The sequence below is a fragment of the Odocoileus virginianus genome, chromosome 29 (assembly GCF_023699985.2).
Source record: "Odocoileus virginianus isolate 20LAN1187 ecotype Illinois chromosome 29, Ovbor_1.2, whole genome shotgun sequence".
NCBI classification, from domain to species: Eukaryota; Metazoa; Chordata; class Mammalia; order Artiodactyla; family Cervidae; genus Odocoileus; species Odocoileus virginianus.
Window position 1 is genome coordinate 16,960,630 of NC_069702.1, and position 17,950 is coordinate 16,978,579.

General features: G+C 45.7%; 1 protein-coding gene across 7 annotated transcripts in view; it reads left to right on the forward strand.

The window, feature by feature from the left end:
- The window catches only part of WDFY3 (WD repeat and FYVE domain containing 3), a 278,454-nt gene that overhangs the window by 254,594 nt on the left and 5,910 nt on the right, over positions 1-17,950 (forward strand). For all 7 annotated transcript variants that reach the window (XM_070458192.1, XM_070458191.1, XM_070458195.1 and 4 more), the window contains 8 exons: positions 1,102-1,256; positions 2,195-2,353; positions 4,295-4,474; positions 8,803-8,985; positions 10,377-10,473; positions 13,854-14,177; positions 14,796-14,907; positions 15,248-15,445. In XM_070458192.1, coding sequence (XP_070314293.1) covers positions 1,102-1,256; positions 2,195-2,353; positions 4,295-4,474; positions 8,803-8,985; positions 10,377-10,473; positions 13,854-14,177; positions 14,796-14,907; positions 15,248-15,445 — 1,408 coding nt within the window. The remainder of the gene's footprint in view (positions 1-1,101; positions 1,257-2,194; positions 2,354-4,294; positions 4,475-8,802; positions 8,986-10,376; positions 10,474-13,853; positions 14,178-14,795; positions 14,908-15,247; positions 15,446-17,950) is intronic.

The window sequence follows — 17,950 nt, forward strand, 5'->3', positions numbered from 1 at the left end:
AGTCTCCTTTTCCTTTTCTCTTCTCTTCCTTTGGCCTGTTGGATTCTGCATCCAAAAGAAACCCAACAGGTTTCTCCTCTCTGCTAGGGTAGTGAAAACTAATATACCAAATCTTGTAATTCAACTTGTAGAAAAACTTCTGCCATCTTCATTTACACATGTCCTGCCAATTTAGATATAGCAATAAGAAGTCTGTGTTTTTAACATGCCAACTAAAAGCTTCTTTCATCTACTGTTATTGTAAGTTACTTTAAATTACTTTTCCAAGTAGATTTTTTTCCACTTTGAATGAAAAAAAAAAATGTTTTGCAGAGTCTTGGAAGTTGTCACTTAAATCCAAAAACTGGAGCATCACAGTCTGGATGGGTGCCCAGCTCTCTGCTGCCTGTCTCATTCCACAGACTCTGCCCTGTGCCAGCTGCAGCCGCTGCCCAGAGGTGGCTCTGGAGCACTGGCGTGGTCGACAGAGTCCTGGGTCAGAGCTGGGGTTCTTGGCCTTCCTTCAGGCAGTCCAGGGCTGCGGGGAGCTGAAGGCCTAGGTTGTTTGGAGGACTGTGTGGCATTCTGGGGAGCATCCCAGAACACTCTGGCAGTCCTTGGGATCAAAAGGTGGGCCCGATGGCTGGGAGCCAAACCCAAGCAAGTGTCCATAGCCAGGCAGGCTAGACACACCAGTCAGGGTCGATAGCCACCCAGTGGGTCTGCAGAAGACGCCATCGAAAGCCACGCCCTACTTCCTCCTCAGGTCATCTTGTATTAATGTGGGTGTCAAGAGGCTTGATTTGTATGAATATTTGAGATCCCTTTACCCTCCCCCGTGGGCTTCCCGGGTGGCCTTAGTGGTGAAGAATCTGCCCACCAAGGCAGGAGATGCAAGAAATGCCAGTTCAGTCCCTGGGCTGGGAAGATCCCCTGGAGGAGGAAATGGCTTCCCACTCCAGTATTCTTGCCTGGAGCATCCCACAGACAGAGGAGCCTAGTGGGCTACAGTCCGTGGGCTCACAAGAGTCGGACACAACTAACACTCTCTACCCTCCTCTGTGGGATAATGAAGTTAGTTTGCCCTCTACTGGTTCTAACGTGTTGATTTGTTTTTTGTAGAACTCAAAGAGCCTGTGGGACAAATCGTGTGTACAGACAAAGGCATTCTTGCGGTAGAACAGAATAAAGTTCTTATCCCGCCAACCTGGAACAAAACTTTCGCTTGGGGCTATGCGGACCTCAGCTGCAGGCTGGGGACCTATGAGTCAGACAAGGTTAGCACTGTTTGTTGCTCACTCATGTCATCCTGCTCTTGTGTGGTCTGGAGATCCTGCTTCACGGGGGTGGGGACAGCTCAGGCCAAGGGCTTCTCAGCTGCTCCTCCATAGCCCAGAGGAAGGGAGAGCTTCACTGCATCCAATCAGGATAGAGGAGCTAGTGGACAAGTCATGTTTCCTACAGAAAAGCCTCTCCTGGAAGGTTGTGTACCAGGGGCTAGCAGTTTGCCTTCCACTCCAAGAACTCCTCCAGGGGACCCTAGCCAACCAGGTATTCAATATTTCTGCCAACCAGAAGAACCTCCTTTTGAGTCACTCTCCCACTTAGCATTTCCGTACTCTTAAATGGCTGGCAGAAAACCTGCCGCCCTTCCCCTAAGAAGTAGTTGTGGCTACCATTTTGAGTCCTGTTAGCATCTCTGGGAGAGGCAAAACATAAGTGATCCTTTGGGGTTGTACTTGCCCCTTGGCAGTCCTCTCCTGAATGCATGAGGGACCCAGTGTGTGTCTGTAACACAGTTCTGTTTAGTCACATTGTCATGAACAGCAGCACTCATGGTCTTTACATTCTACCTGCTACAGCGGATGCATCCTTTCACCAGCTCACACCCTGCATCTCACATAGCATCACACAACCTGAACATTTTCCATCACACAATCTGAACATCTTTTTCCCTGGCTGGAGAAACTGGAGACCCCCAGTATGAACAAAGTGCTTTTTCTTATGATTTTCAACAGCAACTACAGTTAGGAGGCTGTAGGGCATAGTTCAGAGTAGAGCTTTAGGGAACCAGCCCAGCAAGTGTTTGCAGGACGCAGGTATTTGCCCGGGAGGGACCCACACAGAGGTTCTCTTTCACTTGCTATGCTTGTCGTGTCTCAGAAGCTTGTAGTACTTGATGGCATGTATGTCTCACATCTCTTCTATTTTACAGGCAGTGACTGTTTATGAATGTTTGTCGGAGTGGGGCCAGATTATCTGTGCGATCTGCCCCAACCCCAAGCTGGTCATCACGGGTGGAACAAGCACGGTTGTGTGTGTTTGGGAGATGAGTACCTCGAAAGAAAAGGCTAAGACTCTCACTCTCAAACAGGTAACAGAATGTGAGATGGTGGACCTATTCCACCCCACCTGCTCATGCTCTAGAGAAACTGAAAAATTTCCTTAATTCCCAGGCAATTTAGACATTAATGGACAAGACCAAGAAATATATGTTCTTTTGCTAGAAATGGATCTTAAAAAGAAGTGAATGAAAAATCAGAGGATACTATTTCTGAAGATGATCCAAGCTGTCCTTTTTTAAAATCTGAAGCAAGATATCTTTAGGTGATATAGGGTTTTTTTTAATATATTTAAGTAATGTCAGTGTTTCTCAGAGTTATATGTAGGTTAAATTCTTGCAAACCAGTTATATTTGCAATTGATTCATAATAATTTCTTTTCTGGATACTTTTCATTCATCTATACCATTAAGGTGTTGATTTTTGGCTTTTCTTTTTCTTCATTTATAATATTCTTGAGAACATGGCAAATTCATGAAATGTATTCAGAAAAAACATTGGTGATTTTATTAACAAGAATTTTTGATTACTTGTTATGAGCTGACTCTATCATAAATGTTTAATCAAACCAAGAATTCTTTTATCATGAAGCCATAACCTTTTTAATATTTGATTTATAAGTGAATTTACTGTAAGTTTCTTTTTAATGGAGTTTATATCTAGGTGTTTTCTGTGATAACAAATTTTAAAAGTAGTGTAACAGTAATATCTGCCATTTACTGAACACCTGCTGTGTTCAGGGCACTGTGCTGGGGGTTTAAAAAATGTAAAACTGCAATCCTGACATTTATACAAGATCATTATCAGCCTGAGCTAATTAACACCTGGAAAAAACCACAGCTTAGAGAACTTAAGACACAGGTCCCCGTCACACCTAGTGGTAAAGCCAAGATATAAATTCAGTTCTGTGTAATTCCAAAGCTATTTTAAAACCAGACTCAGACAAACAATGCTGTTTTAAATATCTATAGAAAGAACTGAGCCCCTCTTGCTTACTCCAGTGACCATCTCTATTGTCCAGAAACTTCAGTGGTTGCTGGGTCTAAAGGTGAGTCCTTGCGAGACACAGTCTCCCCATGAGCAGGTGCAAGGCTCTTGGTGCAGTTTGCTGATCCAAACACTCCTGCTTAACGATATTTTCAATTTAGAAAATGGGTTCCAAGCTAGCTAGCGTGCCTGCTAGCCCCTCAGTGCCAAGTACTTCTCACTTCAAACAGCCTTCTGGGTTTGCTAAGTATATAGTAAGGGTGTGTGCATCACCAAAATTTGATAAATAGTAAATACTCAGAAATTCCTAACAGTCATCTGAATCTTTTCCTTCAAAATGTTTGTTTTCCTGCACTACCATTTCCCTGGATCCTGTTTCTCTTCATATCCCAGCAAAAGAGAAATATGTTTATTCTGGTTTGAGAACAGGTCCCTCTGGTGCAGGAGATGCCTAGGTGTGTCCAGCTCCGTAACAGGTGCCCAGCAGACAGGTCAGAGCTGCATTTTCCCTGCATCTTTCTGGGACCACGTGTTACAACCACGCATTTACATTAAAAAAAAAAACACATCCAATTGTAGGTCTGTAGAATGGACTTGGAGGAATCGACGGCAGATTCTGAGTTTAAATTCTGAATCTGGGGACTATGATCGACACATCTCGGTGTGGAGATGGGAAGTGTGAGAAAACCCCATCTGGGTTGCAGTTGCGACTCTCCCTTCCTTCTGAGATCCTGGGCTGAGTCCAGGAGAGAAATAACATAATAATGGAGAGTGGCGTCTCCCAAGTCCTCCACACTTCTCTCTTAACCCCTGGTGGGGGAGGCAGGGACAGTGGCGAGAAGAGAAAGAGGGCCTTCCAGACGCTGCTGCTCAAGGCGCTCTCTGCTATCTGCACGCCTCTTGGTTCGCAGTGCGCCCAGCTGTTTGGAGTCCGCTAAGGAGCATGGCCACTGTGATCAGCCTGGTCTCATCTGTTCCCCTTTTAGGCCTTACTTGGCCACACTGATACGGTCACCTGTGCCACCGCATCATTAGCCTATCACATCATTGTCAGCGGGTCCCGAGACCGAACCTGCATCATCTGGGACCTGAACAAGCTGTCATTCCTAACCCAGCTCCGAGGCCACCGGGCTCCCGTGTCTGCTCTGTGTATCAATGAATTAACCGTAAGTCGTAAATTGCTCACTTGGTTTGTGTGTAAGAAGACACGTAGCTCTGGCCAGCATAATAAAAAATAACTGCTTTCTAAGTTGATGGACATGCATCTTATAAAAGCCACTTGGTTTAGATGTTGTTTGCAAAAGCAAATGGATATTAAAGTTTGTAACCCAGGAAACAATTCTGTCTTAAAATCCTATCACTGCAGCAATACTTCAAAGAGCAAGATTTGGTTCAAGATAAAACAGTCTAGAATGCGCTTTTTTAAAAGCAAGACATTTGTGGGGTCTGTTAAAATTGTTGAAGTTTTATGAAATATGTTCCAAGTATTTATAAAGTGAGGAGAGTAATATTTGGGTACCCAAACAAGAGAAAAATTGTTGTAAACCGGTTTTCAAAAAAGATTCCAAAGGTATGGGGAAAAAATGGCCCTCAAGAATACAGTGAAACAGAACAAAATAAATGTTCTGGCGTAGGAGCCCCCATGCAGACTGGGCAAGGAAGGGGAAAAAGTCATTGGTTTGGGGTGTTGGGAAGCAGGGGACATTCAGGGTAGATTTAGAGAGAATGAGGTCTCTGTGTCCAGGGGACAAATTCTCACATATGCAGGTCAGTCTGCAAGTTAATGAGAACCCCCAAGCTCATCACTTCTTAGCTGTAAATATTCACTCCCACCCTTGCTGTCAGCCCCGCCAGGGATCACGCTAGTGACACAGAGTGGTCCTATCTTTGTCATACCATCAGCCACAGGCAGCTTTCCTTTCAAAGGAGGCATATCTTTATACCGGAAGATTCTGAGTATTGAGTACTGTGCTTTCAGTCAAATACCTTGCAGTCACTCAGAGGAAAAAAGGAAAAGGAAATGTACTCATTTCTACTTAATGGCACTTGCAGTTGTGCCATGGACTTGCTAAGTCTTGTCTCACTCTCTTGTGACCCCATGCACTGTAGGCCGCCAGGCTCCTCTGTCCATGGGGATTCTCCAGGCAAGAATACTGGAGTGGGCTGCCATGCCCTCCTCCAGGGGATCTTCCCGACCCAGGGATCGAACCTGCATCTCCTTCATTGGCAGGTGGATTCTTTACCACTGAGCTACCAGGGAAGGCCTGTTAATGTCACTTAGATTGTCTCATAATAATAAGAGTAATCAGAGTCAGGAATGAGTGGGGAGAGTGTGGGGATAAGAGAGTCAAATTTGTTTTCATATATATTTGAAAGGCTTAAAATGTTGTTTAAATCAGCACCTTCGGTTGCTCCTGCACAGGCATCTAAGAGGAGGTTTATGAAATGTCAGCACAGCAGAACCACTCTGATCTTCACTGTGTTGCTCTGAGTCAAATACATAATTGCACTATTTCAAGCACTTTGTTTTACGATTGTTCTTAAATCTGAGGATTTTATTTCTAGTTGTCATTGGGGCCAGCGTACACTCACTGGATTGCAGTAGTTGCTGCGGACACTACAGACGTGTTAGATTTTTCCCTTTGAAGATTCATTTGTCATCTCCATCACTCACAAGAAGATTTCTATTTCTGTTACATTTTTGTAGCCATCATCAAGTCTGCCTTACTGCAGTCTACACTTTGGGCGTAAGCTCCCTTGCAGCTGCCCTTTAATTCTCCTTATTCAACCCTCATAACCACAGGGTTTGCTCAAATGCACTCTAATCGAGGTGCCCTGGAGTAATTGCAGAATGTCTTGCGTAGTACATCATGGGGTGGCAGCCTCCCATCTCCTACAGAGACTGAACCCATTAATTAAAACTCAGCTGCTGACACTTGTCGTCAGAGGTGGTTAAGGGGCTGATCCAGAGGTAGACACAGCGGTGCTTTGCTCAGTGTGGTTTTTGTTTGGGTTTTTGTTTGGTTCTTGCCACCTTGGTAGACTGGGCGAGAAGGGGAAGGAACAGCAGCAAGACCAGCACAGACAGTGGTTTGGAAAAGCACTGAGTCACACCTGCCTTCCCTTCCCTTCTCTCTTGCATGGGTCCAGCTGTTTGGTTTCTAGCTTTCCTCTGTTTCTGATGTTGTTGTTGTTCACTTGCTCAGTCATGCCCAACTCTTTGCAACCCCATGGACTGCAGCACACCAGGCCTCCCTGTCCTTCACTATCTCCCAGAGCTTGCTCAAACTCTTGTCTGTTGAGTCAGGGGTGCCATCCAACCATCTTGTCCTCTGTCATTCCCTTCTCCCACACGCAATCATTTCCCAGCATCAGGGTCTTTTCTAATGAGTCAGTTGTTCACATAAGGTGGCTGAAGTATTGGAACTTCAGAATCAGTCCTTCCAATGAATATTCAGGACTGATCTCCTTTAGGATGGACTAGTTGGCTCTCCTTGCAGTCCAAGGGACTCTCAAGAGTCTTCTCCAACACCACAGTTCAGAAGCATCAGTTCTTCGGCACTCAGCTTTCTTTATAGTCCAACTCTCATATCCATACATGACTACTAGAAGAACCATAGCTTTGACGAGACAGACCTTTGTCAGCAAAGTAATGTTTCTGCTTTTTAATATGCTGTCTAGGTTGGTCATAGCTTTTCTTCCAAGGAACAAGCATCTTTTAATTTCATGGCTGCATTTACCATCTGCAGTGATTTTGGAGCCCCAAAAAATAAAATCTGTCACTATTTCCATTGTTTCTCCATCTATTTGCCATGAAGTGATAGGACTGGATGCCATGATCTTAGTTTTTTGAATGTTGAGTTTTAAGCCATCTTTTTCACTCTCCTCTTTCACTTTCATCAAGAGGCTCCTTAATTCCTCTTCACTTTCTACCACAAGGGTGGTGTCATTTGCATTTCTGAGGTTGTTGATATTTCTCCTGGCAATCTTGATTTCAGCTTGTGCTTCATTCAGCCCAGCATTTTGCATGATGTACTCTGCGTAGAAGCTAATTAAGCAGGGTGACAATATACAGCCTTGATGTACTCCTTTCCCAATTTGGAACCAGTCCATTTTTCCATGTCCAGTTCTAACTGTTGCGTCTTAACCTGCATACAGGTTTTTTAAGGAGGTAGGAGAGGTGGTCTGGTATTCCCATCTCAAAGAATTTTCCACAGTTTGCTGTGATTTACACAGTCAAAGTCTTTAGCATAGTCAGTGAAGCAGAAGTAGATGTTTTTCTGAAGTTCTCTTGCTTTTTCTATGATCCAGTGGATGTTGGCAATTTGATCTCTGGTTCCTCTGCCTTTTCTCAATCCAGCTTGAATACCTGGAAGTTCTCGGTTAACATATTGTTGAAGCCTAGCTTGGAGAATTTTGAGAATTACTTTGCTTGCTGGTGAAATGAGTGCAGTTGTGCAGTAGTTTCAGCATTCTTTGGCACTTGCCTTTCTTTGGGATTGGAATAAAAACTGATCTTTTCCAGTCCTTGGCCATTGCTGAGTTTTCCAAATTTGCTGGCATATTTATTGTTTTTGATGACCATCTTCCAATTCCTGTATGTTGTCCTACGCCCACTGGCTATACTGAAATCCACCAGATCATTTCTGAAGTCAGACCTAGCATCACGCCTGTCGGACTATCTCAGGGATACAGGAGGCTGCCTGGGATGGTGTAGAAGCTTTGGGTTGTCTAAAGGGCCCAGTGCACTAACTGACATACTGTTGATGCTTCAGGAAGTATCTTAGTTCCTTTAACAGTAGTGGGTGGTTGTCTCACCAAACTGGTAGAACTTGAAGGAAAAGCTTCATTTTTGTTTTTTTTTCCCCCATCTTTGGAACTCATGAAAAACTGACTTGTCAGCTCAGGGAGTCTTAGGGTTTATTCAGTATGCCAAGGAATGACCTACATACTAGCTTTCTTCTTTTCTGTTGTGAATACAAATTTGTAATAGGATATTACAGTGTTACCAAGATTTCACCTTTTTGTTTATTGAAGGAGAGTCCCAGCTGTGCCAAACTAAAAGACTTCTCTCCTACCCCGTGGCTTTTGTGATTGGGCTCATTTTGTAAAATTAAGTGGGTTCCTACCTCTTGGTGGAAGGTATAAATAGATTTTGTAAACAGTAAGAGGTAAAAGAGTGGTTATCACCTCCTCAGATTACAGATAGCTTTGACCTGGAATGCAGCAGGGCTCTTCTGAGTATGTGGAAGGGCTTCCACCTCCATCACCAGATCACCTTGGCCCGTCTTCACGCCACCTTGAATTCTTAAAGAGGCCTCTGTTCAGGGTATTTTTTTTAGTCAGCAAGCTCTCGATTCCAGGCTGCCTCAGAAATTACCCAGTCACTAGTCAAAGCACTTAAGAGGGTTCTCGAGAGCCAGACCAAAGATTCCGTTGCTTCCGAAAGGAGCATGTCCTATGCCAGGAGTGACGTTTCTCTTCCCCATCTCAGGGGGACATCGTGTCCTGCGCCGGCACATACATCCATGTATGGAGCATCAACGGGAACCCCGTCGTCAGTGTGAACACGTTCACGGGCAGGAGCCAGCAGATCGTCTGTTGCTGCGTATCGGAGATGAACGAGTGGGACACACAGAACGTCATCGTCACAGGACACTCGGATGGCGTGGTCCGGGTAGGTCCGCTGTGAGCACACGCGCACCGGGGTGTTCGCTGCCCTAGTTCACCCGAAGCTTCTGTAGCTGTCTGCAGGTGAAGACACCTGGAGGTTGTCCTGACGTTTAGCAAACTCGCACTCAGATGTAGACCTTGGCCACTGGGTTATCAAACGTGGGGAGCATCAGTGACTCGGCCTCTTTTTCCCCCAGTAAGTAGGTGTGTTAGTGCTATTGCCCACTTGACGCAGGATCACTTAGACACTGTTTCCCTGTCACGCTGGGATTGCTAGAAGTGTCAGCTCCCCAAGTGTTGGCCTTTCAGCCCGTCAGATGGCTTCGTAGGGAAAATGGGGACCGTCTCTTCTCTGCAGAGAATCACAGAGCTCTATCATGCTTCCAGGGGCCTCTCGTCATTCATTCCTTTCCTGTCTCAGATCCTGGGTGATTTTACCTGAATCCTAGATCGGTTTATCCTTTTCTTAGTTTTCATGTGTTGAAAAGAGAGTGAAATCGCTCAGTTGTGTCCGACTCTTCGCAACCCCACAGGCTGTAGCCTACCAGGCTCCTCTGTCCATGGGATTTTCCAGGCAAGAGTACTGGAGTGGGTTGCCATTTCCTTCTCCAGGGGATCTTCCCAGCCCAGGGATCAAACCCGGGTCTCCTGTATTGTAGGCAGACGGTTTACGGCCTGAGCCACCAGGGAAGCCGATGCGTCCATGCATTGGGCCTCTACCAAAAATGGAATCCACGGAGTGTTTACCTGTTTAATCTGTTCTAATACTTGGGTGTTTCTCTCGGGAGGTTTCTCTTTATGTCCTTTAATTGTGCTCTGTAAAAGGAGAGAGCAGCTGGTTGCTGCCCTTGTAATCACAGTCACAAGCAGAGCTACCCATTGAGGCCATCGGCCACTCCCTGGCCACAGCCTGCCCTCAGACTCTGGGCACACCCCCAAAGCCACAGGCCTGCAGAGCAGCACTCCAGATGACTCCACCTGGGAGGCATCGCGAAGAGCACCCTCGCCAACACGTCTGGGGCTCCTGCTTCCTGTACACCTTCTTGGAGGCGCAAAGTGTATATCAGTGTATGCAAGCCTCGCAGGGGTTTTTGTAGGAAATAAGGAAGTGTACATAGTTTAACTGTGTTTCTGAAATCTGTTTGACCCCATTCCTTTTCCCTTGACCATGAAAAAGCCACTGACATCTCATGCAATACAGTTTGGGGAGAACTGTTTTATTTCTAGGCAGTTCCTGCCACATTTTTCAAGATACAGGGAAACGTGACTGTACATAATAAGAGAAATCAGGTTGCCTATTTAACCCTGAGAATCCATCTTCATGCAGTAACTCATAAATTGTTTCTGTAATCTGTTCAACTGTATTGTTTTTTTCCCATGCTTATTTAAATTCAGTTTTGGAGAATGGAATTTTTGCAAGTTCCTGAAACGCCAGCCCCTGAGCCTACTGAAGTCCTCGAAATGCAGGAAGACTGTCCAGAAGCACAAATCGGTATTGAATATTTTCTAAGTTTTGCAGTAGTTTTCATGTTTCTTTCTTTTTTTTTTTTTTAAATCCTTATGAGTAAACTTATATCAGCTTACATTAAGCAAGAGCCTGAGGTCGGGCATTGCTGTCAGAAGCGGTCCTACTGCCTGGTGTGCAAGGCAGCCTGGCGGGCTCACAGAGTTCTCTGGTTCATCAGGCAATACCCCGTGCGGTAGTGTCTCACAGTCAGCTTTCACATCCCACAGTAAATACGGTTACAAGCTTCCCAGAATACCAGAGGCTTGGGCTTTCCGTCCTGAGAAATACAAAGCAGGTCCGCGAGTCCAATGTCCGATGAGTCAGGGGGCCACACCTCGGTCCCACCAGTCACTTGATCAGCTCAGTGTGAGTGATAGGGCAGCATCCTGTTTGTAAACTATTCACAGAGACAGACCAGAGTCCATGCTCTAGACCCCCTCAAGAAGGGCCTTCATCACACAGAAGCCTGGTGATCTATATTCTTGTTGTTTAGTCGCTAAGTCATGTGTGACTCTTCGCGACCCCATGCACTACAGCCCACCAGGCTTCCCTGTCCATGGGATTTCCCAGGCAAGAATACTGGAGTGGGTTGCCATTTCCTCCCCAGGGTGTCTTCCCAGCCCAGAGATTAAACCCACATCTCCTGCATTGGCAAGCGGGTTCTTAGTACCACTGAGCTGCCAGGGAAGCTCCAGTCTTTGTTCTATATCTGCTGCTGTTTGTGAAGCACTTTAACATTTTCCAGTGAAATATAGAGATAGATTTATTTGTGTGTGTGTATATTATATACACTACACAGAATGTTTGGAAATGGCACCAAAAAATCAAGGTAAGGTGTGCTTTGGGTTACTGAGTCTCCAGAGAAGTACCTATTGCTGATTTGGATCAACTGGTCCAAGACTCTTCATAGAAAGGAATAGGGCTTTAAGTTCAACCTCTCGATCGTCTCACCATGACTAATTTTTGTACACTGAGAATTCAGCATGAGTTTGACAATATGAGGAAGTTGCTAAGGGAAGAGGCTTACTATCAGAAAGACACAAATCCTTCTCCTTGTGAGCTGACAGTAGCTTTTACTTTCTTTGCTAGAACCGACGGACAGGACATTGTAATGCTTGTATTACTTTAATGCATGTAAATTTCCACATAGACAATTGCAGCTCCACTAAGAAGAAAGTCATCTGGGTGTTTGGGAATTCAGTTCAGTTTGTATTTGAAAGTTAATAACTACTGTGTGTCAGACATCAGCCGTTCAGTCTGATGAGAAGTATGTCCCTCTGCCTTCCTCTTAACAAAGCTTGTAAGTGAATAACAGGGATATACGAATAAGAAGGAGAGAAGAAGGGGTCAGATGCAGGGAGGAGAGACATTTGTGTATCTTCATCCTCTTTATGTTTTCACATTATGGACGAAGTTTAGCAGGAGTGGCAGAGGCAGAGAGCAGCCCACAGAAAGGGTTAACTTGAGACCATGTCAGAGTGGTAGGACTCAAGGGCAGGGGCCCAGATGAAAGAGAAGACAGACTAGTGGCTCTCTGGAAATCAAACCTGTGTCAGAGACCACTGTTTGAAGACTTTCATGATCATAAGCCATTGGGTTAAAAAAAAAACAAAACACCTGAAATTAGCCAACCAGCTTACTAATGTTAGTAGAAGTGTTAATCGCTCAGTTATGTCCTACTCTGTATAATCCCATGGACTGTCTCCTCTGTCCATGGGATTTCCCAGGTAGGAATAATGGAGTAGGTTGCCATTTTCCTCCTTCGGGCGGCTTCAGGTTTGATCCCTGGGTCTGCTTCATCACAGGCAGACTCTTTAACACAAGCAAATTAAGTATTTGTCTTGTTAAAAAATATGGTCATGGACTGGTGCTTGCTCACTTGTTTGTTTGTTTGTTTGTTTTTGGCTGAGTCAGGTTGTAGTTGTGGCACGCAGGATCTTCATTGACACACGCAGGTTCATGGGCTCCAGAGTGAATGGGTTCAGTAGTTGAGGCATGCAGGCTTACTTGCCCTGCAGCATGTGAGATCTTAGTTCCCTGACCAGGGATCAAACCTGTATCTCCTCCATTGGAAGGCGAATTCTTAACCACTGGACCACCAGGGAGGTCCCTGCTCACTTGTTCTTGCTCTCTCCTTTGTTCCAGTTACATATGTTTGAAAGTAAGTGAAAGTGTTGGTCACTCAGTAGTGTCTGACTCTTTGTAACCCTGTGGACCATAGCCTGCCAGGCTCCTCTGTCCATGGGATTCTCCAGGCAAGGATACTGTAGTGGGTTGCCATTCCCTTCTCCAGGGGATCTTCCTGACCTAGGGATTGAACCCGGGCCTCCTGCACTGCAGGCAGATAGATTCTTTACCCTCTGAGCCACCAGGAAAGCTAGTTCTCCCTCCTAGTTTTTGCAAGGGAATTGAGCTGAAGAAATGCACAATAACAATGGAAAGAGGAGGAAGAACAAAATTCTCAGTTAAGATTTCTATCCATAGTCTGTTCATCTGTGCTGTCGTTTATATTGACTGCTATGTGGAAGGCACCACGTTGGGACTCCTCTTCAACTGACCACTGTCTTATAGAAATAATGACCAAAAGTAATAGTTTGGGGTGAGAATTTTAAATGTGTGATAGCCATACAGCTGTTAAAGGAGCCCAGAAGAGAGTTAACTTTGTGTTGCAGAAACCACGTAAGATTTTAGAGAAAGAAGCATTTAAGATATGTCTTGAGAGATAGGTCCCATCGGAACACACCGAGGTTGGGAAGATGAGTCCAGGCAGGGCCAACCCGCATGCACAGAACTAGCTGCAAGGAGGAGCAGGGCTGCGTGGAGAGCAGAGTGGGCCCATCCAGCTGAGCTGTGGCCGTGAGGCAGGTGCAGGTAGCGAGAAATTCGTAAAGGCAGGCTTTGGCCAGATTGTGAAAGAATAAATGCCGATCTAAGGATTTGGGCCAGAACAGTCTATGAACTCTGAAATTCTACCCTTTTGCTATCATACCTAACTAAAAATGCTGGCAAATTATTTGCCTTTATGGCTTCCCAGGTTGAGCTAGTGGTAGATAACCCTCTTGCCAGTGAAGGAGACATAGAGATGTGGGTTCGATCCCTGGGTCAGGAAGGTCCCCTGGAGGAGGGCACAGCAGCCCACACCAGTATTCTTGCCTGGAGAACCCCATGGACAGAGGAGCCTGGCAGTCTTGGTCCACAGGGTCACAAAGAGCTGGGCACAACTGAAGCGACCCTGCATATTGTAACACTGAGCTGAAAATACTGTCTCTTGTGTCTTAACCAGTAGAGGAAAAATAGCTGTGGGACAAAGCTGGATCTAACCATGATGTGTGTGTGTTTTCTAATTCCCCCAATGCGTCACCCAGGGCAAGAAGCCCAGGACGAGGACAGCAGCGATTCTGAAGCCGACGAGCAGAGCGTCAGCCAGGACCCCAAGGACACGCCCAGCCAGCCCAGCAGCACCAGCCACCGGCCCCGGGCAGCCTCCTGCCGAGCCACAGCCACCTGGTACAACGACAGTGGCTCCGACGACTCCCGGCGCTGGTCCGATCAGCTCAGCCTCGATGAGAAAGACGGCTTCATATTTGTGAACTATTCAGAGGGCCAGAGCAGACCTCATCTCCAGGCTCCCCTTAACCACCCCCACCCCAATCCCATCGAGGCGCGGAATTACAGCCGATTGAAGCCTGGTAACTCGGAAGTCCCACGTCTGTTTGTCAAGCCTTCGGGGTTGGTGAGGGTTGGTGGACTGAGACGGAGGGCTGCAGCTCTTCTTTGTCCCATCCCTGTGACCGAGGCCACCCACCTAGAGGGCCTCACGTTTCTTCTTGTGTAAAGTGGACCTAGAGACCCTTGGAGATTCTATGCTACAGTAGTGCATGCAATATGTTGGGCATTTTGTAAAGAAAAATAATTTCAAACCAAAACTTCATTCATTCACAAATTATGAAAGCTTTTGAAAATGGATAGGCTATGGATTACAGATAAATAGATAAAACTCTATTCATAGAGAACTTTACCTGTGATAGAGTTAGGGGCCAGGTCCTCAAATGGAGAAACTGTGTCTTGTACTGAGGGTTTCCCCCTCCCCACGTTTGTCCTTGTGAAGGCCTCACTGAGTCCATGCTCGGTGTCAGGCTAGACCGCTGGACCTTTAACAACCGAGGCAGCAGAGACCAAGAACCAGAGGGGCTGCCAGAGCTATGTTCGGCAGCACCCTGAAGTGTGAGGGCCCTTTGTTAGGGGCCACCTACCATACGTAGGCTCCCCTCACTTCGTCAGTCATGCGTTGCCCTTTTCCGCCCCAGGGTACCGCTGGGAACGGCAGCTGGTGTTCAGGAGTAAGCTGACCATGCACACGGCCTTCGACCGGAAGGACAACGCGCACCCTGCAGAGATCACCGCGCTGGGTGTCTCCAAGTAAGTGGCCAGCTCTCCTGGGCACCCACACTCAAGCCGTCTCTGCGGAGCACAGGTTTCATCTGTCCTATCCTGTGGGGCTCCACCAGACAAACCAGGACACCTGCCAGTGTGTGGATTTCACTTGTGAATTTCAAAAACCAAAAAACTTTGCCTTCTCTGTTCTTCAGAGATACAGCACGGTTTGATGCATGGAGGGTCGAGATGGAGTGTGCATTCAGGCTCAGTGCTATTCTGTCCCTGTCCACACTCGACCCCTCCCCAGCGCACACACCCACTGGGGACCAGGGTCACAGGGAGCTGCGGCCGCGTGGCGGTGACTCTGCCATGTCTCCTGCAGGGACCACAGCAGGATCCTCGTGGGCGACAGTCGGGGCCGGGTGTTCAGCTGGTCTGTGAGCGACCAGCCCGGCCGCTCAGCTGCCGACCACTGGGTGAAGGACGAAGGAGGGGACAGCTGTTCAGGCTGCTCCGTGCGGTTCTCTCTCACGGAAAGACGGCACCATTGCAGGAACTGCGGTCAGCTCTTCTGCCAGAAGTAAGATGAGATGCAAGCTTTCTTTTAATTAAAAAATTGATTTTTATTTATTTATTTTTAGTTGCTCTGGTGCACAGGCTTTTCTCTAGTTGCAGCAAGTGTTGGGGCTACTCTCTAGTTGCGGTGCTCGGGCTTCTTATCACCGTGGCTTCTCTTCTTTTTTTTTTTTTTTCTTTTTTTTTTTTTTATTAGTTGGAGGCTAATTACTTTACATCATTACAGTAGTTTTTGTCATACATTGAAATGAATTAGCCATGGATTTACATGTATTCCCCATCCCGGTCCCCCCCCCCACCTCCCTCTCCACCCGATCGCTCCAGTGCACCAGGCCCGAGCACTTGTCTCATGCACCCAACCTGGGCTGGTGATCTGTTTCACCATAGATAATATACATGTTTCCATGCTGTTCTCTTGAAACATCCCACCCTCGCCTTCTCCCAGAGTCCACAAGTCTGTTCTATACATCTGAGTCTCTTTTTCTGTTTTGCATATAGGGTTATCATTACCATCTTTCTAAATTCCATATATGTGTGTTAGTATACTGTAATGGTCTTTATCTTTCTGGCTTACTTCGCTCTGTATAATGGGCTCCAGTTTCATCCATCTCATTAGAACTGATTCAAATGAATTCTTTTTAATGGCTGAGTAATATTCCATGGTGTATATGTACCACAGCTTCCTCATCCATTCGTCTGCTGATGGGCATCTAGGTTGCTTCCATGTCCTGGCTATTATAAACAGTGCTGCGATGAACATTGGGGTGCACGTGTCTCTTTCAGATCTGGTTTCCTTGGTGTGTATGCCCAGAAGTGGGATTGCTGGGTCATATGGCAGTTCTATTTCCAGCTTTTTAAGAAATCTCCACACTGTTTTCCATAGTGGCTGTACTAATTTGCGTTCCCACCAACAGTGTAAGAGGGTTCCCTTTTCTCCACACCCTCTCCAGCATTTATTGCTTGTAGACTTTTGGATAGCATCCCTCAGTTTGGTACCTCATTGTGGTTTTGATTGGCATTTCTCTGATAATGAGTGATGTTGAGCATCTTTTCATGTGTTTGTTAGCCATCTGTATGTCTTCCTTGGAGAAATGTCTGTTGAGTTCTTTGGCCCATTTTTGGATTGGGTCATTTATTTTTCTGGAGTTGAGCTGGAGGAGTTGCTTGTATATTTTTGAGATTAATCCTTTGTCTGTTGCTTCGTTTGCTATTATTTTCTCCCAATCTGAGGGCTGTCTTTTCACCTTGCTTCTAGTTTCCTTTGTTGTGCAAAAGCTTTTAAGCTTCATTAGGTCCCATTTGTTTATTTTTGCTTTTATTTCTAAAATTCTGGGATGTGGGTCATAGAGGATCCTGCTGTGATTTATGTCGGAGAGTGTTTTGCCTATGTTCTCCTCTAGGAGTTTGATAGTTTCTGGTCTTACATTTAGATCTTTAATCCATTTTGAGTTTATTTTTGTGTATGGTGTTAGAAAGTGTTCTAGTTTCATTCTTTTACAGGTGGTTGACCAGCTTTCCCAGCACCACTTGTTAAAGAGTTTGTCTTTTTTCCATTGTATATCCTTGCCTCCTTTGTCAAAGATAAGGTGACCATAGGTTCGTGGATTTATCTCTGGGCTTTCTATTCTGTTCCATTGATCTATATTTCTGTCTTTGTGCCAGTACCATACTGTCTTGATGACTGTGGCTTTGTAGTATAGTCTGAAGTCAGGCAGGTATATACCGTGTTCATGGATTGGAAGAATCAATATTGTCAAAATGGCTATACTACCCAAAGCAATCTATAGATTCAATGCAATCCCTATCAAACTACCAACGGTATTTTTCACAGAACTAGAACAAATAATTTCACAATTTGTATGGAAATACAAAAAACCTCGAATAGCCAAAGTAATCCTGAGAAAGAAGAATGGAACTGGAGGAATCAACCGTGGCTTCTCTTCTTGCAGAGGCAGGGCTCTAGGTGCACGGGCTTCAGCAGACGTGATTCATGGGTGATTCATTCACCAGTTCCCTGGTGGCAGGTGGCATCTTCTTCAGTCAGGGTTTGAACCTGTGTCCTCTGCATTGGTAGGCTGACTCAACCACTGGACCACCAGGGATGTCCTTGATGGACTCAAGGGATTTTGTTTCATTTTATCAGTACAAGCAATACTGCAATGCACACAATTATAAATGCCCTCTTCATACACAAGCTGGAGTTTCCCTAGAGGAGATACCTCGGGAAGGAATTGATAGATGGCACACATACTCCTGAACTTAACTAGCTATTGCCAGATTACTCTCCAGAACAGTAGTGCTAGTTCACTCTCCCTCCAGCAGGATATGTCAGTTCTTGCAGTGCTTATTCATACCTGGGACTGCCAAGCTTTTCCACTTTTGCCAATCTGATAGCTAGATTGTGTTGTTTTAACTTGCAGCGTTTTTGAGGTTGAACATCTTTTCATATGCTTATTGCCAGTTTTGAATTTCCTCTTGGGTAACTTGGCCCATTTCCCCTTTGGGTTTG